The 21,989-nt window shown below is 40.5% G+C and overlaps 2 protein-coding genes across 5 annotated transcripts in view; both read right to left on the bottom strand.

Annotated features, from left to right (window-relative positions):
• Positions 1-8,540, bottom strand: part of celf1 (cugbp, Elav-like family member 1) — a 49,269-nt gene extending 40,729 nt beyond the window's left edge. For 2 of the 4 annotated variants that reach the window (XM_084019248.1, XM_084019249.1), the window contains exons 1-2: positions 8,391-8,540; positions 3,582-3,701 (exon numbers count right to left, since the gene is read on the bottom strand). In XM_084019248.1, the coding sequence (XP_083875374.1) occupies positions 3,582-3,685 (104 nt within the window). In that variant the 5' untranslated portion in view covers positions 3,686-3,701; positions 8,391-8,540. Of the gene's footprint in view, positions 1-3,581; positions 3,702-8,386 lie in introns of all 4 variants that reach the window. The other 2 variants (XM_084019246.1, XM_084019247.1) reach the window with 2 other exon arrangements.
• A 3,999-nt stretch (positions 8,541-12,539) lies between these two features.
• mtfmt (mitochondrial methionyl-tRNA formyltransferase) lies at positions 12,540-17,802 on the bottom strand. The gene is made up of 9 exons (XM_084018256.1): positions 17,494-17,802; positions 16,822-17,019; positions 15,788-15,910; positions 15,375-15,477; positions 15,201-15,276; positions 15,022-15,113; positions 14,871-14,949; positions 14,623-14,696; positions 12,540-12,886 (listed from the first exon to the last, which is right to left on the bottom strand). Exons 1-9 carry the CDS (start codon positions 17,763-17,765, stop codon positions 12,701-12,703), a joined length of 1,203 nt encoding a protein of 400 aa, XP_083874382.1. The 5' UTR covers positions 17,766-17,802; the 3' UTR covers positions 12,540-12,700.
• Positions 17,803-21,989: the final 4,187 nt, after the last annotated feature.

Raw genomic sequence — 21,989 nt, 5'->3', positions numbered from 1 at the left:
GTGGCAGTGAGATAGTGGTGTTTTACAATGTCGTCGCTGAGAGCTAGACACACAAATTGTTCTGTTGTTGGTTGTACAAATCAACATAAGTGCTTCTATTCTGTCCCAGCTACAGAAGAACAGAAGAGGCAGTGGAAGAGACACTGACCCTCGCAAAAGGATCTGCCCCAACCATACGGGACCCAGCTACTTCACCTGAGCCACATAGGCGAGCTATAGTGATACAGCCACCGCAAACATTGGCGCATGTTACCGCTAGCGTAAGCGGCATCCTCTCGTGGCTCTCCAAGTAGGCGATGACAGACAGAGCTCATTAGCATTTAAAGGTGCAGGCACAGAAACAGCCTGTTCTCAGCAGAGAGCATTTGAGCAACTTTTAGACAGCTGAAATTCAGGACCATGGATGGGTTTGGGGCAATGCATATCGAATACAGTCTTGTTGGACCTCTGACAGCTGTGTGAAATTGATGAAAATCAGAATTATATGGAACCTTTAAGAAGGGAGACAGGGAGGGAGAGCTACCCTTGTTTCTGCCAGAGTGCTTGTTCTTTATTTCCCTACGAAGTGATGACATGCACCGCCATCATCCACACCTGCTCGTTGTGACTTTATTCCCGAGATTGCATTGGAAGAGAAGAATAAGCTTTGAGCCACGCAGTACAGCAACGCATTTAACATAACTCGCTAGCAAAGGTGTGTGTACAATAGGCTTGTCGCGATAAGCAATAAATCAATTAATCGCATGATAACTTTTAATGAGCTCGGTAACTTTTCCAGCCGCGATAATTTAAATTCTTCCTTGCATTCTCCACCAAAGAGACTGGAGGGCAAGAGTTTTCTCTCCAGTGCGTCACCCTCATCACCTGTCATGTCAGCTACCTGTCAGTGCACAGTCTCTGTGTGGGGAGGCGGACCCCTGGTGTAGCGAGCAGCGTCGGAGCCCTGCGAGTAGCAAACACGCTAGTTGAGATTTTAAGTTTTAAAAAGATGGAACTGGTTTCAAAGCCAAACGCGACAGCTGCCGTGTGGGAACAATTCGGTTTCAAACAGAATGACCGCGGTGAACCACTCAACCTGAATGAGCCGGTATGTCGCATTTGTTCGAAAACAATAGCAACTAAACGCGTCAATACAACAAACCTGCATCTCTGCCTAAAGCATAACCATCCGATGCAGTTTTTCCCACCTGGGGAAAAAATACTAGAGATGGGACATCCCCGTCTTCCTGACAGTCCACAATCACGCTGGCGTTTAGTCAACAACAAAGTACAAACAGGACAGTGCAAAACTGTGCGCACTCAGATTGTGTAGTTTGCTTCATCGCTAAAGAGATGCTGCCCTTTAGTATCGTTCAAACAGTTAAACTACACAGGGAACAGAGGCAGGGTGCAGCAGGGTGTTTTGCTACACAGACTGTGTCTGTAATGTGTGGCTGCTACCAGCTTCACTGTGTGCATGTTAGTTAACATCCAATTTATTTATTGTTTCGGTTTTGTGTGTTTGTATTCAAGTGCATTTTTTGTCAAAATAGATTGAGTCCATTTTATTTATTGTTATTATTGTTATATTTTAAATGTTTTCCAGTTCTCATGTTAAATGTTCTTTAGAAAGAAACGTTTTGATCTTTGAAAGGGTGTACTTGCATTATTATGCCATTATCATTATATCAGTTGAAAATGGTCTCAATAAAACGGCAATATTATCGCTTATCGCAATAATTTCTGGGACAATTAATCGCCCAGCAAAATGTGTTATCGTGACAGGCCTAGTGTACAATCGTCGTGACGTTACCGTCACTGACTGAATGCGTCATCTTATGAACAACCAAAACAACATTAAAAAAGGTGAAGTATTGCTCTTTGGATTTACTTTGTAATCGAGGCCTTGTGCTTGTATCTGTAGGAGGTGAGACACTGCTGGGATGCTTCAAGCCACTGATCGATAGAGACAACCTGCTGCTTCCAGATAGCTGCCACAGGCAGTGATTGATCACAGACACATACCATAATGCACCGCAAAAAAAATATTTAGGAAGACGTAAACGGCATGTAAACGTAAACGTGGATAATTGTTGTAAACAATACCTAGGGTCAAATGATTGGCCTGCATCAAGCAAAACTAAGGAGGTTGCTTAAACTACTAAAATTGGGTTAAGAACTGTTCAACGCATAATTAAAACATGGAAGGATAGTGGTGAAACATAATTTCCAACTAAGAAATGTGGATAATCGTGATCGGATTTGGACAGTCTTTAGTGAAATCATATTGTAAAAATCAACAGTAGAACTAAGGGTTGTTTAATAGTGAGAGTAAGAGCATTTCTACGTGTACATTGCATAAAGAACTCAAGGGATTGGGACTTAACAGCTGTGTAGCTTAAGGAAATCTACTCATCAGTGAGGCTAATCGGAAGAAAAGGCTTCAATTTGTTAGGGAGCATAAATATTGGACTCTGAGCAATGGAAAAAGTTGCTTCAGTTGGTCAGGTCTCGGTTCAGCAATGTTATGCGCCCAAAGAGTGATCCTCAGCTGATTACCTAAATAAACTGAATTGCAAGGTTTTTCCATCGATGGATTTTAGGCTGGACAACAGAGGGACCGCAGAGTTGCCCTGTAGCTAAATAAGTAAGTTAGTAAGTCAGATTTGATGAAAGTAGCACCATTGGTCAGTCAAGTGTACAACGTCACCATGGGATGTTGCTCATGAAGTGGCGAGCACAGTCGTCTCATATTGCATTAAAAACTCAAAACAGACATCACTGCTACAGTGTTTGTAATGTGAAATGTAAAGCTGGAGAAGTCAACATGTCTAGAACACACAGAATAAGGTGGAGCTACAAGCCAAAGACTTCACCGTTTATCAAAGTCTGAAAGATAAATCCCCCACAGCAGCTGTAGCTAGTGTTAGCGCAGCAGCTGTAGCTAGCGTTAGCACAGCACTTACTGTTAGCAGGCCTGCAGCCACCGTCTAAATGATCTAACTTAACCCCTAATAGACAGCACAACTCTAAGTGAAGCATCACCAACTTCATCAACATATTCACGTGATTGTCTCCTTGGATACATTTTTGTAGGAGATAACTGGGCTGTTGGCTTAGCATTTTTACTAGCATTAGCCAACACTATTGAAGCACTTGTGTTTGACTGTACAAGCTATTAAACAGAAATACAGACCAATATGTTAAAAGTACACCATGTAGTTTTGGAAAGGAACTTGCAACACAGAGGTTTAATTTGAACAAAATCAATAAAGTAACAATACAAACTCAGAAATATTTATATTTCCATAACTAAATAAACAAAGGAATAGAGTCCCCAGAAAACCATTTAAAGCTCGAAATATGGTTGGACCCACCACATAAGTGAAACAGTAAGAAATGTTGTTGTCCTTAGATCAGTTTGTTTATTCAGTCCTAAAATGGAAGACAATTTGTTCATAGTTTATTTGTTTATAGTTTTCTATGTATGGAGTGATTGATCGTCTGTGAGAGGAAGAGATATGGTTGCATGGTGTGGACACTGGGTGTTACATATTTTCTACCACCCCCATGTTGTCCCCCATGCTATCGGAGCTTCTTACCCCCCGAGTGCCAAGTTGGAGGCTTCTGAAGAAGAGGGGGGGAGCGTGGGCTGTCCAATCTGCTCTTGGGACACATACAGGGTTTCAGGGTCCAAGGTATCCATCCAAGGCCTTGCTCTACTATGAGCAACACAAACACAGGACACACAACACAGCAAAACCACACAAAACAATTACAAATATATACACAACAAAATATGACAAAGATTTAAACATGTAAAACATGAATCCATAATCCAATTTAAAGTGGCACACAGACAGTTTGAGTTATGTAAAGATCCGGGTTCACTACAGCCAACTACGAGCTCTGTGTCAACTTGAAGCAGATAGATGTGTTATAAGAATTTTGTATAACCTCATGTCTTAAAGTTCTCTTTGTGGTCTTGCTGGTAGTCATGATGTCTTGTTCTGCATGAAGATTAACTGTCAATGACGCATTATCTCCTGTGCCTTTAAAAGACTCAAGTAACAACAGTGATTTGAGCACTTTCTCTGTAGCATCCTCACACGTTGTTGCATTGTAACTGCTCCTCTTGATCAAGATTAAAGTCAGACGTCGACTTTACTTCTGTCTCTGGTCTCCTCCTTGGGTGAATTTATTCATTTACGGACAAATTCTTTTAACAAAATGAGTTTTGGAAATATTTAAATTCAGAATAGATGCGTCATTTGATAGGCTCTTCTGGTCAGATTTTCGAAGGAAAAGCAGCTGATTGTGAAAAAGCCAAATGACTGAATAAATAAATGAATAAACTTCAGCAATGCCAACATAGAACTATATATATATATATATATATATATATATATATATATATATATATATATATATAAAGTTAAGTGCCTTTTGTATTTCAGTTAATGGTTGTTGGGTTATCAAAAGCAAAACTAACCAGAACTGACATTCCCAAACTATTGACACTGCTCTGCAATTCTTCGAAGGTGAGACTCCGCTGATGAAATGTGAATTACATTTGGACTTGACTTACATCTTTTACAAGTGAACATGTGCTAATAGGATAGTTATGGATCATAACTCTGCGGTCTGTGTTTATGATAGAATGGATCTTGTCTGCAATTTATTTGAGGTGGTGAAGTTAAAGGACCATACATTTCATCGTCCATCGACAACATCAGCCACCTAGCTTATGAACCTCTACCATATTTACCAAAATTGTGTGTGTTTTTTTTTTTAGTTTGTTTGTTTACGTTTTGTCCATATTCAATAAATGTTACAGGATTATTATTGTAAGATTATTTTGACACTAAAGAATTCTGACCTTAGTAGCTGCAACAGTAAGGACTCAAGAGTAAGGATCCACCCTGAGAGTATCTCCAAATTCAAGGCCTATTTTAACATGCATTTTTTAAATCCATCATCCAAGAAAAATCGCTATGCACAGAAACCTTGCACACTGAGTCCAATATGTGATTGACATGGATGGAAAACGTCATGAGGTGAAGGAAAGATGAGAAAGAGAATTCATAAGGATGTTCAGAGAATCTGACTACACTTTTAAGATCATTGTAATGCTACAGCAGTCGATTGAATGCTGATGATTGACTTGGGTCTGCTGTGGCGAAAACTACATGTTCCCAAGATGTATAACAAAAAGTGAAGAGTGTTGAAGGAGAGTTCCCACAGGTCCTCCTTCCTGCTGCTGTCAGACTTCACCATCAACACTGCTGATAGAAACCAACAGACCAACACTGTTCATTCACTCTTTAATATCACGTGAATTCAACAGTTCAGCTTATATTTAGGTTTTTTAGTATTTCATTGTTTATTGTAGGCATATCTTGTTTTGTTTTTTAACTGATATGTCTTGCTATTACACATAACCCTGCAAACGTCCTGGTCAGGGGACCAATACAGGATTATCTGATATTTTAAATGGACAACTCATTGAAAGAATAGATAAAGGCTTATTGTCCCAAAAGTAGATGATAAATTAAGTTGATTAACTGTCTGAGTCATGGAGAAGAGGCCAGATATATTTTCCTCCTTATGGGGCATGTAATCAGAGATTGGTCTGTGGTGTCTTTATTTTCCCCCATTGAGTTTTTTGTGTAGTGGTAATGTTTCTTTGGAGTGAAGTAGCATATCACATGACCTGGGTATGTATGTTGATATGACGATATATACTATACGGATTGTAAAACATTGATTTTGCTGGCAAAATATAAAAACAAATAAAAATAGTAAAAATAATGAAATAAAATGAATTAACAATCCCATTTTACATTTCAACAACACTTTTATAAAACTTCCTAGCCTTTTTAATATAATTTGTTTTGATTATTTTACTTCCTAATTGAAATTATTTCTTTTATCAGTTGTATTATTGACAGCTACTGTCATGAACTAATATCACATTTTACAGATGTTTGAACTTTTGTATTATAAAAAGTGTGTTAGACTTCTGTAGTTCAGGCCCACATGTATGTTCATGGAGCAGCATTCACAAGCAAATTGATGTTGAGCAGGCTATATATATATATATACACACACACACACACACACACACACACACTCATATATATATTAACACTTCTTCTGTAGTTCAGGCCCACATGTAGAGGTTCATGGAGCAGCATTCACAAGCAAATTGATGTTGAGCAGGCTATTATATATATATATATATATATATATATATACATATACATATATATATATATACATATATAAACATATACATATATATACATATACATATATATATACATATATATATATACATATATATACGTATATATACATATATATATATATACATATATAGACATATATATACGTATATATATGTATATATATGTATATATATACATATATATACACACACACACACACTCATATATATTAACACAAATCTCATTACATATCATACAACATATCGTTTGTTTTCATGAAGGGCCAAATGTCACTTCAGAAATTGCTGGCGCAAGAAATTGGGGGCGGTATTACCGGTATCTCCTTTCCTTTCGTAAATGATGGTCCAGTGTATAAAAGAGTTAAGAAAGGAAGCATTGAAGCACCTTTCTTGAACAGGCGCTTATCATGTCAGCCATGATAAGCGCTGAATTCACTGAGAGAATTCAGCGCTTATCATGGCTGACACTTAGAGGCTCTCAACTCGTGGGACCCGTATTCAGTGGGTCACAGCCTTTGTCTGGACAAAAAAAGGAAATGTTAAGAAAAAGTAATGTGCTTTAATTTTGAAGGGGAATTTTTATGCAGCAGAGTGTCATCTATTTACACTCCTTAACAGTAGGTGGCAATAATGCCCTGTAATGCTAATTGACACCTGACATAAAAAACCCACGTTTGCAGTAATGGTTGTCATAGATTCTGTGAGTGAGTATTCTCAGCTAAAGCTACATAATTTGAGTCTTTTAGAAAACACTTCTCGTAGTTGCACTTTATTATTACACGTATTTTGCATGAAAACACCAACTGAGTCTGTTACAAATGGCATTACTGAAATGTTCTAATTGTTATGTCAGCCTTAATGCTTGGATATGTGACTGAATAATAGTACAGTGTTATATATTCTAGTCGTAGTAGTAGACTTCTTTATTTCATGTTTGTACATGAAAGCACTGTTGAGTCTGTTTTTGTGTTGGCATACTATTCTGCGCTATCTCAGGTTCAAACTGCACTATCTTTTCATTAAATACATTTGAGAAGTTGAAACTTTCCTTGATTGGGGTCACGGATTGTTATTAAGATGGTGGGTACCGAAGCCAGACTGGTTGAGAACCACTGACTTGAATGAAATGACGCTTCAGGTCATTTCATTCAGGAACCTTCCTAAGAGAAAAAGATGTATTGACCACTGGCTGGTTACCAGTTAAGAGAAGGAGACAATGTTTAGTCACCTCAAACAATCTCTGTGATCATTCATTTCAAATGTCAATATGGCTGAATAAACAACAGAGTTGATATACGCTTTTAAATGATGAAATAACTGTATCAACACAACACAGTCACTTTCGGAATGCTCATGATGAATAAATTCATGACTCATTCAGTTGTCTGACAACAGAAACTGAAAAATATGTAAATAGTAACTATACTAACATAAGATAATCCTTTATTAGTCTCACGGGGAAAGAGCATAGTGCAACAACAGGAAAAGAGCAAATATAAATAAGTAGGTAATAGTAAAAAGGAGCAGATCCCAGTAGACACACAAAAGTAGCATTTTAAAATGTGGAAGATTTAATATCGACATAGTTTTACTCTTGAGCTCTTACTGTTGCTGTACACATGCCAAAAGCCATACGGTCCTATTTTAAAGTGGGATTGTACTCCTCATCAAAATCAAACGGACTCCAAGCATCCTGGGTGTCAGATTACTTCAGATAATGCTATCTCTTCATCATTGCGTGCTTAACATCGGATACCCTGGACTTTGGCAGGAATACCTGTCTTTTTACAGTTTGACAGTTTCTTCCTGTGATGACAGACCCTAGCTGGGAGAAGTGACGCTAGTGGACAACCGCGTCAGGTGACGTCCTCTCTCTTTTCGGTGAGAGGACGCACACAATTGGACACAAGCTTTGCTAACGAGAGCTGAAACACCAAAGCTTAACGCTAACGTCGTTCATAAACACACCGACGCTGTCAACATATGACTATCATGTTATTAGACTGCCGTCCAGCACAACAGACACTCCACACGACGCGTTGAGCAGCTAACTGATAAACCAACAACCAACGTTACTGAGACGGACACAGCACCTGGTCTGTTATGGTAACGTTAGCTAGCTACAACAGCCTTTTTTGACAACTTCAAATGGCCAACTTACCCGTATTTCTACGCCACTGTAAATTTGACTTGTGCTTAAAACAAAATGTCGTTTTGGATGTTTGATAACGATATCACATTACTCATGCTGTACTTTGGGAAACAAGCGCACTACTACATGAATAAGTTGTGTTGACAGATTCAGCTCCCACTCACTGCGTAGAAGATGGCAGTCTGTCCTGAACCGGTCCACTGTGAACGCTGCGAGGGGCGGTAGGAGGAAGGAGAGGGGGCTGCCAGGAACCTACTTTACATGGGCTTTCTGCATTAACCTATATTGTGTTGGCTGTGTGTATAGTTTTATATTTCTAGGGGGAAAAAATCTTTAAGGGTGATCTGTGAGTGTTTAAGTGAAAGTGCATGTGACAGGTCCCTGGGTTAAAGAGTAGGGTGGTACAGTCCAGAGTGAGGCACCACATCATGGACAATCATTTCCCAATATCCAACAAGCTCTTGATATTTTTTTCTTATCAGATAAAATAAGCCTTTAGTGATACTCAGAGGGCATATCAGAACAACAACAGAAATAAGTAGTAGAAAAGTGTAAAATTAAAAAAAAGTATTTACAATAAAAACAATCAATCCAATCAAAACGGAAACTAAAGAGCAATTAGACCTGGGGGATGCTGCACAAAACCGAGATAGGGGGTTAAACTGGGATTCTCCTTCATTGCATATGTTATGGTATAAGTTACCGTGGAGATTTATCCTGTGGAGCAGGATATATGAATCTGATCCTGTATCTCAGTCACTTTGTTGGAAAACCAATGTGTTCATTAGTTATTCCACAGCTTGTTACATGAGGCGTCCAGGAAGTAGCCTGCTGTCATTATTTAAACACTGTGACCATTATTTTACATGTTCCTCCCCAGCCACCGCACCTGTCAAAGTTGATACAAACAACAATATAACATTGTCTGGTTCATTAAGCCACAGTTCTTTTTTAGGAGGAGCTTGACCTCCTCATATGCCTCCATCAGAAGCTCGTGTTGCTCAGAAGCAAGTTCACTGCACGTGTTGTCGTCATCGTCATGTTGAATCTGGGATCAGTGAACCAGTGATCGATCTCAGGGTCAAGTTGAGAAAGCCACGTGCTCATACTTGTCGGGATTAGTTGTACCTCCCTTGAGTTAGTCACAGCTGTTCATCCTGGTTTGGCCTTTGTGCCACTGAATAAGATAGGCTGCTCTCGCTGGGATATGTTGAATCCAGCTTAGTTATCTATCCTGGATATATGGATTCTGCTTTTGTGCAACAACCCCCTGATTACGTTGTAAACAATATAAAAATAATACCTATGACCACTTGCACTATTAGTGCTATACACCATGTCATTTGCATGAATGCAATTTTACAGGGAAAAGATTCACCAGCAGAATGTATAAAGTATAAATACCTTCACAACGAAAAGCTTAAATGTAAAATTGTGACTAAAATTCAATCAACATGAACTGCATTTGAAACAATAAATAAAAATGCAACAAATTTGTGTGGTATGATCAAATATATATTATAAACATCAAATTCATTCATCAGGTTAAGACAGAGTCAAAGTGAGTCAAGATCAACTTGCATACTCTTGACTGGCCATCAGGGGGCAACTTCCATCCATCCATCAACAACCGCTTATTCTGTATTCAGACAGCTAACCAGTCCATCACAGGTCCGACATGTAGAGACAGACAGGTAACCAGTCCATCACAGGTCCGACATGTACAGACAGGTAACCAGTCCATCACAGGTCCGACATGTAGAGACAGACAGGTAACCAGTCCATCACAGGTCCGACATGTAGAGACAGACAGGTAACCAGTCCATCACAGGTCCGACATGTAGAGACAGACAGGTAACCAGTCTATCACAGGGCTGACATGTAGGGACAGACAGGTAACCAGTCTATCACAGGGCTGACATGTAGAGACAGACAGGTAACCAGTCTATCACAGGGCCGACATGTAGAGACAGACAGGTAACCAGTCCATCACAGGTCCGACATGTAGAGACAGACAGGTAACCAGTCCATCACAGGTCCGACATGTACAGACAGGTAACCAGTCCATCACAGGTCCGACATGTAGAGACAGACAGGTAACCAGTCCATCACAGGTCCGACATGTAGAGACAGACAGGTAACCAGTCCATCACAGGTCCGACATGTAGAGACAGACAGGTAACCAGTCTATCACAGGGCTGACATGTAGGGACAGACAGGTAACCAGTCTATCACAGGGCTGACATGTAGAGACAGACAGGTAACCAGTCTATCACAGGGCCGACATGTAGAGACAGACAGGTAACCAGTCTATCACAGGGCTGACATGTAGAGACAGACAGGTAACCAGTCTATCACAGGGCCGACATGTAGAGACAGACAGGTAACCAGTCTATCACAGGGCTGACATGTAGAGACAGACAGGTAACCAGTCTATCACAGGGCTGACATGTAGAGACAGACAGGACGCCACCCTGCATGTTTTTGGACTGTGGGGGGAACCAGGAGAGAACCCACGCTAAAACGGGGAGAACATGCAAACTGAACAAGAAACCTGAACCTGGACTCGAACCTGGGCCCTGCTGGCTGTGAAGCGACAGTGGTAACCAATACACCACTGTGAATTGCTCAACTTTAATGATTGCATTGAAAAATGCAATAGCATAATTTGAAATTATTACCAGACGGTTCGACTTGCGGTGGTTGAATGGTGAGCAAAGACGTAGGAGTTACATTTGCATGTGTGAAATAATATAATTTGCTAGTGAGCATATTTTATTGCACTCCCCTCCTAATATTACCTGCTTCAGGTACAGCCATGTTTCAGTTGGCAGGTTTGATGCAAAACATGGTTCTTGCTGACAGACTGACTCTACTCAATAATGACGACAAATCTTTATAATAAATAATAAAGCTATTTGTGATCTTTTTGTTGCTCTGAACTACAATTAACACAAATGTTAAACTTGACAGTGATTCAGAAAACAAATCAAACATAAAACCTGTACTGTACATATTATATCCATCTGTGTTACTTAATGGTTTCCATTTTCCAGGCCTTTATGAGTTCATGTATGTGTCATAGTTGGCTTAATTGTAGATCACATGACATGGGTAAGCTACATTTGAGTTAAATGTTACAAGACTAAAACTTCGTACTTATATCATAAGATGTCTGAATTGAAAAAATGTATAATGAACCAAATGACAGTCATATGGTAGTTAATTCATAAGTCAGTATTTCAGTCATAATGTGAAAGATATGAGCCTAAAGAGCTGAAAAGCATGTGTGTTAAAAGAATACATGTGTAACAATAAACGTGGTAGAATGTTTCTTTTGTAAAAAAAAAAAAAAAAAAAAAAAAGATTCTATACTTCTCAACCTCAACGATTATCTTGTTAAACACCACATGAAATCAAATCCATCTCTACAACTTGCATCATGTCAGCCAGTCACCATGGCAACACTGTTCATGATTCGGAACACTACATCATACTTTGATATTTCCCATTTAATAGTCTGCAATTCCTTAATACTGGTTTTATACTAAGGTGTGGGACATACTAATAAACGTCACACAGTGTTGTGGTGACTAAATATCATGTTGGTGAGGAGTTTCAGATGCAGCCAGTGGCTGAGTGTTGGCTTATACTAGTAAATGTATCCAATGTTACCTACAGCTGCTGTGCTAACACTAGCTACAGCTGCTGTGCTAACACTAGCTACAGCTGCTGTGGGGGATTTAACTTTCATGCTGTGATAAAGGGTAAAGTCTTTAGCTTGTAGCTCCACCTTATTCTATGTTTTAGGCATTTCTCCTGCTTTACATTTCACATTACAAACACTGCACCAGTGATGTCCATGTGTCCGTGTCAAGTCTTGAATGCGACCGTTTCTGTTGCTCAGACGACTGTGAACACAGCTTCATGAGCAACGCCCCTTGGCCATCCACTCAGTAACTCAGTCACTCACCCAACCACCCAGAGCCACTTATGTATATGGTTGGCCCTCTACGCCCCAGTTACAATCTTATCAAACGTTAAAACAGCTATTTCCCATTCTTACCAAAATAATCAAGATGACAATGATTTACATTCCAGTTAGGTTTTTGTGATTCAACAGGTAATGAAGAGTAAATAACTGTATTTCTCTTTAGAAAGTGTTCACTGCTTTAATTTAAATAGAAAGAAACAGTCCATGGTTGTTCCTGATATCTGTTGGTTAACAGCACATTCATGTATGTACTGTTCATGCAGAGCAAATCCAGTACATTCCAGTAGGATATGTCATGTTCTTTAAAAAGATTATTGTAACTGCATCACAACGCCGAGTTCTCCGTCGTCACCTGATGTGATTCAGTTTCTCGATTTCTGCTGACAAACAGTCCTTCGGCTGTCTGATAAGGCGTCTTCTTATCCATTGTCTGATGCAGGTAGCCATTATAGAAGTCAGCTGCTGTCAGCCTTTTCTTCATGAGCACTGCCTTGAATCCCACCCAGCCATCCTGGAACATCAAACACAGATTTACACTTATGTCACGAAAATGTCAAAATAATAAAAAAGGGAAAGGAATGCAGCACTAGTGCCACTGGGCATGGGACTATATGAAAATGAATGTCACAATTATCCTGCCAAAGTAATTGCGATTCATGATATTATCCCTCTGATCATTAATATATGCTTATCCTAATATGAATACTGGATAAATAAATTGGAATCAAAGAAACCACATTAAGCTGGTTTAAGTCCTATTCATCAAATCAATCTCAGTTTGTGCATGTTAATGAAAAATCCTCCATTTGCACTGAAGTTATATACGGTGTTCCACAAGGTTCTGTGCTCCGACCAATTCTTTTCAACTTATATATGCGACCTTTAGAAATACCATTAGAAAACACTATAAACTTCCATTGTTATGCAGATGATTATATCTATCAATCAAGCCTGAAGAAACCAATCAGTGAGTTAAACTCCAGCCATGTATTATTGATATACGTCTGTTGTAATACGACACTATTAATTAAATTGAATTAAAACTCCTAACATGTCACTAAAAATCACTTTATTTTGTTCTGCATTACATTATTTCAGTGAAAAACAATCAATGAATCATAAATAAGATGACCATGAATAAAGAAAAGGTCTCCCTGCATAAATAAAGAATTCATGCATTTGAAGGACCATCTGCGTCTTTTTGTGACTTCACTCCATTAGCAGATTCCTCCCGTCTTCAACACATCTAGTGAGCATCAGTGTCTACAGTATTTACTTTAGTAACAGCCAACCTGTTTAAACTGCCTTTCATGTTGGAACAGTGTGTAAAAACACATGACAATTGAGTCTCTGGCTTTAGAAATTCAACCTTGTAAAAATCACTGTGTTGTTCATTTGATTACTGTATTACTCGATTAAAAGCCATTTACTTGTTAAACATGTCCGGCTGCTTCCAGTTTATGTAAGTGGCCCAGGTGGAGCTAGCCGCCATCTATCCATTTACTGCAAATCTACTGTATCTATCCATCATCAACTGTATGTATGTATGTATGTATATATATATATATATAGCTCTCTCTCACCCCTTTAACTCTCACGCTGTACTCCCGCAATAAAAGGCGAAAACATAACTTTAAACAAATGAATGTGTTGCCGAGATGTATTTTTATGGCGTGGTGTATGACAATATCAGCCTCATTCTTTCAGCTGCAACCCCGGCGTTGTAAAACAGACTTGGGAACAAATAAAATAAATATAAAACATAATTCAAAGTGGTAAGTAGGCTGTATGCTGACACAGATAAGTCATGCCCGTTTTGCCGGTCTCTGAACACTATAGTTCTCCTAAGAGTCCCTCTCATGATCCACCAAGCTTCTTTTTTTCTATCCGCACAACAAAATAGCCGATTGGTCAGTAGGCGGTGTTTTTCTCCACGTTGATCTCTTACCAGGAACATAACCTGCTCTGGAGCAGGTTAGCTCTGCAGCGTAAGTTACCATGGCGATGAACCCCGGTAAGAAGTAAACCAGTGTCGTAGGACAGAAAACCCAGAGTTAACCCTGAAGTTACCTCGCCAAATCCAAATCCTGCTTCGTAGTACAGGCCTCAGGAGTTAAATAAGCTTGTATGAGATATGGCTCAGCGTTGGTTTACGAACCGTAATTCAATGACATTCGAAACAGGACAGGGTTAGAACTTAATTCATATAATTTCATGCATAATTTTTGGTAAGGGAGTTGAACAGACCTTACAGCAGACTGCCAGAGTGTTGCACTCCTTCAGAAAGCTCACTGAGCCAGGGACCGGTTTCCTGCTTTGATCTGCAAACAACATGTGAGTGATGTATGAAAGCTCAGGTACACTCATTACAGGCACAGTCATATCCCAACGCCATCCGGCCTCTCACTTAGAGGCCTCCATTTCGGAAAATATTCATATTCCAGAGAGAATGTATGAAGCAAGATAAGTTAAATAAATCAGATTGACAAACTTACCAACTAATGAAATGTGACATTGTCCTACAAAATCCAGAAGTTGTATTGTCCTGCCCATCCATGTGGTCCTCAAAGGTATCTGATGAGATAAAAAGTCATTGCAGGAAAATTCAACAGCATCTTCTATGGCTCAAACAGTCCAGATCATTACCCGGGATCCAATGGCACGATACAGGCGATCAATTTGGTCACAAGTCTGTTCCTCCCACACCATCCAGCTCATGGACTTATTGATTTTTGGGGCTATTGGAGGAAATTCATGTGTAAGTTGGACGAATTCCTTGTTTTATGTTAAGCATGGCTGTGTCTACGAAGTTAGGATCCACGTACCAAATGTTGCACCTGTCTGGCTTTGCTCCCTTTTATTTGCCATTCTCTCAGACAGTGTCATCAATGTATCAATCAGCTGCAACAAAAAAAATACAGATACAGAAACTACATAACCATCCTGATAGTGAGAGGACAAAGTGACCATCCTCTACCAAGCATGTTCCAAGAACTCACCAGATATGCTCCCTTCATGGCGAGGCCTGCTCCAAGCTTATCAGCAGTACAGTTCTCAGGGACCTGATGAAGCTCCTGGTTGAGAATGGGGCCCACATCAAACCTGGGGTGTGAAGACAGTAACCCCTTTCACACAGAGACAGCAATACTGCCACAAAACCACTCGGCCTTGCTTTTTTCACTGAACCAAACAGCTGAGGTATACGTGCTGATCCAGTGGGTGATTTTAGTGTGACGTTAAACCCAACAGTGTCTGTGTTTAATGTGCTAATGTTTTCATTTCAATGCTCAAAAATCTCCATAGCCCAGGGGCCTCAAGTGATATTAAGGCACGATTAACCCCCAAAGAAATCACTTCAACAGGCCATGTTTATAGTAAGGGGAAAAAACACAGAGGTTTTCCCTCCGTTTACCTGTGAGGACGGATCTGCATGATGGTGACCCCTGTCATAGTGTCACCATGCATGATGGTGTGGAAGATGGGTGCTGGACCTCGCCACCTAGGCAGCAGGCTTGGGTGAACATTCAAAATCCCACTGCAATGAAAGTGTCAAAGTTGACAGTTTATGATCTTATGCTTTCTGTGTAGATTCTAGTGGTTTGTTCACACCAAATGCAAAGCAAATTTTTGTGTTACTCCATTTTGACCACAGGCTCATTTGTGTGCATGACATGCATCAGAGAGGAAGTGGGGGGGGTACTTCCATGTAGATGCCATTGCCAACAAGGTTTCATCAATCATTTATGTTTTTGTGCATGTTGTGATGTCCCAGATATGCCGAGATCTGTCTGAGTTCATGACATCATCCAGAGGTGCTCGGTAGATTTCACCAAGCTGGATTCACTGGATCGAGTAGGACCCACGTGGGTTGGTTTACCAAAGCTGGGTGGACCCAGAATAAACTATTTAGCTATGATTTGATATCTGTAACCAGATGAAAAGGATGCTGAAATAACTCCATAATGATGGTGATCAGTCAAAAAATGTGAAGTCATGCTTTGTTAGGTCTGTCTGCAAGACAACAAGCTAACTACTTTTAAAATGATTGTTTTTTTAATGGAGTCTGGATTGATGGGTGCTAGGCTATGCTAACATTGCAGCTGCTCCATCAACACTCTAGACAGAAATACGGCAGTGACCTTGTTGTTTGGGCCACAGATAGTCTCTCAGTCAGACGGTTTCTCCACATAGTCTGCTCTGGACTCTGGACTAATGTGAGCTACTATCGTAGACCTCTGGGGGACCACAGACACAGGAGACAACATTTGTTGAAACAACTGTGTTGAATACGTGAATTACATTAATTAATGAATTAATAAGAACCAATGGCCAGAGATACCTAAATTGTGTTTGTGTTTGTGTAAGTGTGGTCCTCCACTGGCAGGTATTAGATTGAAGTTCAGTATCATTGAATTGAAACATTACTGTTTGACAAAAAAAGCTCACAATGGAAACTTGTTGATCAGTCGCTCGTGGAGTAAACAGCCAAAAGATACCACCACCCCGACATCAAATCGTCCATCCACATGGTCGGGTGGCCAGCCGTGGACCGGGAGACTGTTCTGTCTAGCAAACCTCTTCACAGGGACATCACCAGACAAAGTCACAACCTCGAGGGACTCTACGATCCCGTCACTGGAGTTCCTACACACAGAGCATGGAGGTAAGTTATCATACACTCACACACATAGCTTATTCCTGCATGATGAAGCCCATGTTCTAACGTCATTTCATGTGATATGAAGATGCCCAACAAATTCCATTCAAGCCTCAACTAGAAGTGAAATGAAGATGGGACTGAGCATCGTAACCCCACCTTTATTAAACTATAAGACAACAATGACTCTGTAGTGCAGAGTGGAAGAAACGGCATGTTAAAATTATTATTTTGGTGCCATCCCACAGGCACAACAAGAAATGAAGCATACCCTCTTCTCGGGGTTAACAAACTCAGTTTTATCGGAAGCTGCTTTCTTGAATATACAGCCTGGCGTAGTTCATCTCCGACAGGTCTATTATCAAATAAGAGACTCGAGATGTGTCCGATAAATAAACAGATATATGTCTCATGCAACGTTGTGTGTTATCCGTAAACCCGGAAGGTGTAGTGGGCTTCACCTGCTACGTGTGAGGACTTTCAGAGACTCCACGGCGAACTCATCAGAGCCGAAGAAGAGGAGCCTCCACGGCGGACCAGATGAGGACCTCCGTCTGCACGGCCGTCGCTGCCACACCGCAGTCTGGGTCCAGAGCCGCCGGAGCACTGTCAGAGAGCATCTCACTGGCTTTCCGTTCGTCCACATAGTGACATCACATCCGTCCAACGTGTTAGTGAAGACACTGGGAAAGTTTCTGTCACTCTGATCGATTTGCACAAAATATGCCGACATAGGACGCGGCCATGTTTTTCATTGCGCTCTTCTTCGCCGTCTTCTCCTTCTTCGTTGGTGTTTATTGGCGGTTGAAAAATAATTTAAAAGCTACATTACCGCCACCAACTGGAACAAAACGACGTTTTTAGCTACCGGTATTCCAGTTTATAATTATCTCACTGTGTATCTTTTTTCTCCCAGGATCCCTGATACTGTTAAGTCATGATGTTTTGCCTTTCTAAATGACTTAAAAAGACAGTTTCTCTTATTAGAATATTGCCTACAATGAAGTAGAACATGTCTGACTGCCTCTGCTTGGTTACAGTGTGTACAGTTATCAGTAGGGTGCTTGCCTATTTACTGTATTGTGTGATTGAGACTTCTGCGACCCGGGGCCCGTTTCAGAAAGCAGGCTTGACCAACTCAGAGATGGGCAACTCTGAGTTTTCGGTTCCAGAACAGCTGTTCTGAATTAGTTTAATCAACTCTGAGTATGTAAACTCTGAGTTACGCGCATGCCTGCCATCTCTACAAAGCCATCATAAATGGAGCTCCGATACTACAATTCACCATGGCAACCGGGAGAGAGTTATTAGATATTACTGAGTGTTTATGGAGAAAACAAGCTCTTCTTTAGAAAGCGGAGCCACGTAACTGCAGCAACTACAGTTGGCATGGCAGACAATTACTGATATTTTTTATTACTCATATTTTATTTTCAAGTCAGGTTCAATGGTTAGCAACGCTGCTTACAGCGCAGGCGACAGTGGTTCAACTCCTGTGTTTCATAGCAGAATGTAGAAAACAATCATTTTCACATAGGTGTCATCTACAGGCACAAAAAGGCTGCAGCTGAAAATTAAGCATAAGAATATTGCACATATACGTAGACTAAGGTACATGGTTTTAATCATATTTCACATATTAAACATATATATATTTCAACACAGATATGTCCTTAAACATTTCAGAAAACTCCCGTTCGCAAAACATCTAAAGAGCTCTGCAAAGAATCTGGTCACGGATTATGTCCGCAATATGAAATGTTGAAAATGTCGGAGAATATTGTTTAGATATGTAATCGGTAGGACAAACGGTAATCAAAATCCTCTCCCGACATAAAGCTACTAGAATCACTTTAATTTCCTTATCAATTAGGTTGACGAGGAAAGGACATTTTTTTCAGAGTTGGTTCAGATTCCGTAAAAAGGCGGAGACATATAGGGAGTAACTAAGGATTTGTTGAATAAAGCCTGCCAGCGAGCAGAGTATGTTTCCCCGGGTAATTGTCTCAGAATTATGCTGAACTGGCTTTGTGAAACTGAAAAGGTTTTCTCAGGGTTAACTAACTCAGGGTTTTCACCAAACCTGCTTTCTGAAACGGCCCCCGCTGTCTTTTTAACCTCAGTCATTTGTAAGGGAAGGAACTAAAACAACACGTCCGATAGAGTGTTATCATTTTATATAATAATTGAGAGATCATAAATAAATATGCCCTGAATGCCAGTTGGTTAACCAACCAGCCATTCCCAGGGCGCCTTTGCGCCCATTACCGCTGATGGCGGTCCCGTTTGAATGGATTGGCATGAACCTCATTGGGCCATTTTACCAGAGCACATGAGGATATCACTTTGTGTTAATGTTGAAGGATTACGCAAAACGATATCTGCAGGCAGTGCCGCTGTGCACCACTGTGAAAGAGTTTCTGACAGACCAGGGCAAGCAATTTAGGTCACAAACACTTCGGGAACTGTACGGATTACTGGGCATCAAGTCTGTGCAGACGACTGTTTACCACCCTCAGACTGCAGTCTGATGGAGCGCCTGAATAAGACTTTGATGTCAATGATCCGTAAGTTTGAGCAACGCTGAGTGTAATTGGGATAAGAGGCTAGATTCTCTTTTATTTGCAGTGCAGGAGGTTCCCCTAGGCCTCCACAGGATTTTCTCCATTTGGGTTGAAAACTGTGAGGAGTTCTGGACCTAATTAGGGAAACTGGGAGAATGGTCAAAGCTTGAGCAAAAACGAGGTTCAATACGTGCTGGAACTGAGAGCAAAACTGCACACTCTCGGGCCAATTATCATGGGAGAATTTGCTCCAGAACGTCAACAGCGCTTGTTCAATAGAGGAACCGGAGTGTGACAATTCTCACCGGGAGATAAAGTATTTGTATTGCTCCCTACTTCCAGTTGCAAATTACTTGGCAAATTTGCCACTTTAAAACTAGCAAATTTGCAACTATTTCTGAGAATAGTGCCCACCTCTCAGCACCGTCCAACCCCTACAGTGGCCCTCATACACCGTTGTACAATGTATCCTCATTTTGCTGGAATAAATAGTTATTTGGGTAAAGTTCATATTTATGTTGTCAGGTTTCACTGTTACACCTTTACACTCAGTCTTGGTTTATTCTACTTCATACTTTATGACAGAAAAATGACAGTCTTTAGACCTGCATCTTATCTAATGGAGCGAGGAATCAGATACGGTATCACTTTAAGACGTTCTCTCCGGGTTCTCCGGCTTCCTCCCACAGTCCAAAGACATGCAGGATGGGGATAGCTTAATTGAGGACTCTAAATTGCCGTAGGTGTTGTAGAAGAAAATGCGTTACCTTACAGTTCTTATTTTTTATCTCATACTAATATTCCTTTCTCTTGTACTCATCAAATGTCCTGCTGCTCCTATTTGATTGTGGTTAACTTTTGTTATCCTGATAAGAAGACCTTTTGGTCTTTTTCCCCCTTCCTGGACCATCTCTGAAACATCCTTATCTCACATTGATTGATCAAGGCCTGATGAATGGTCCCTGTTGTGACATTGTGGAGAGAAACCCAGCTGCCCCAAGAGTAGCCACACCTTTGTCTTCTCAGGAAGTCTCTTCCTCTTGGAAGAGATGTGCATTGCATCAATGCAAATCCACTCATCACACCTTCCTCCTTGTTCTCTGTAAACTCTGTATAAAACTCTGGCTAGCCCCACTCTTGTCAGAAAGATTTTATGGCAACGCTGTGACTTCCTTTTTCCACCTGTCAGTGATTAAACCTCATCTGAACCAGCCACAGAATTGGACCTGAAGAGTTTTTTCTTCCACAGTGTGAATGTGAATGGTTGTCTTCTCTACATGTCAGACCTGTGATAGACTGGCGACCTGTCCAGGGTGTACCCTGCCTTCTGTCCTAAACATGCAGAGACAGGAACTGACACCGTAACAGTATTGGCATCAACTGGGACCTCCAACACCAGTGAAGGCCCCTGACACCGCAACAGGCTTGGTGTAGTGGCACCTTCAAAGTAAATTAGTTGACACTAGTCAGCGGGAGCCTGATCTTCGATGCATGTCCACAAACCAAAAAGGCATTGCTCATGTCTCAGTTATTTCTTTTATTTGGTACAATTCTTTACATCTCAAAAAAATGTTGACTCACGATCAAAAGATGTGGCGTGACACTCCTGCTGATTCTGAACAAAGACAGAAATCAGTACGGAATCTATATCACCTGCACTTCACTCTCTGGCTACGCCTACCGTCCCCTTTATCCCCGCCCATAAGCACCTCAGAAAATGGGCGCGTTTCGAATCATGCATGGGGAGATAGGGGGCTGGAGGACTGGAGGCTGTAAAAAAAATACGCTGGGTTCATTTTCCTTTGTTCTATCAGGTATTATCAGGAGGAAAAGATTTCAGAATCCAAAAGTAGACTCAACAAAAGATTTGTAGGAACTAAGGTTTAAATAAATAAAGCTTGGAAAAACACAGTCCAAACAGAGGTAGGCCACAAGAGCAAAAAAGGAGATTCAAACTAAGAACAACATGGTGAACGAAAAAACTCCAAAACATCACAGGAAAAAATACACTGGGAGAACAGACACAGTGGTGGTGAGCTGGCATTAACAGAAGAATGAGCAGTAAAAGATTAACACAGACTAAATACACAAGGGCTGATTAGTAGGATAAAAGACAACTGGGGAAAACACAAGGGCAGGCTGAGGTGATTGGGGAGAACAAGTGGCAAGGCTGACGAGACAATCAGACACCGCTGGTACATACAAAAAAGGAGGGAAACTGAACAGGAAATAAAACACAAGACAGAAGGAGTACAACATAACACAGGAAACCAACAATACCAAACACAAGAGAGAAAGAAACTACAAAACAAAAGGAGGAATAAAACTAACAAAAACCTAGATCATGACATTCACCTTTCCAGTCTTTTTACAAGGCTAAGCTAACTGGCTGC

Source organism: Eutrigla gurnardus, assembly GCF_963514095.1.
Source record: "Eutrigla gurnardus genome assembly, chromosome: 1".
Classification (NCBI taxonomy): Eukaryota; Metazoa; Chordata; class Actinopteri; order Perciformes; family Triglidae; genus Eutrigla; species Eutrigla gurnardus.
This window is presented reverse-complemented; position numbering and strand designations above follow the sequence as displayed.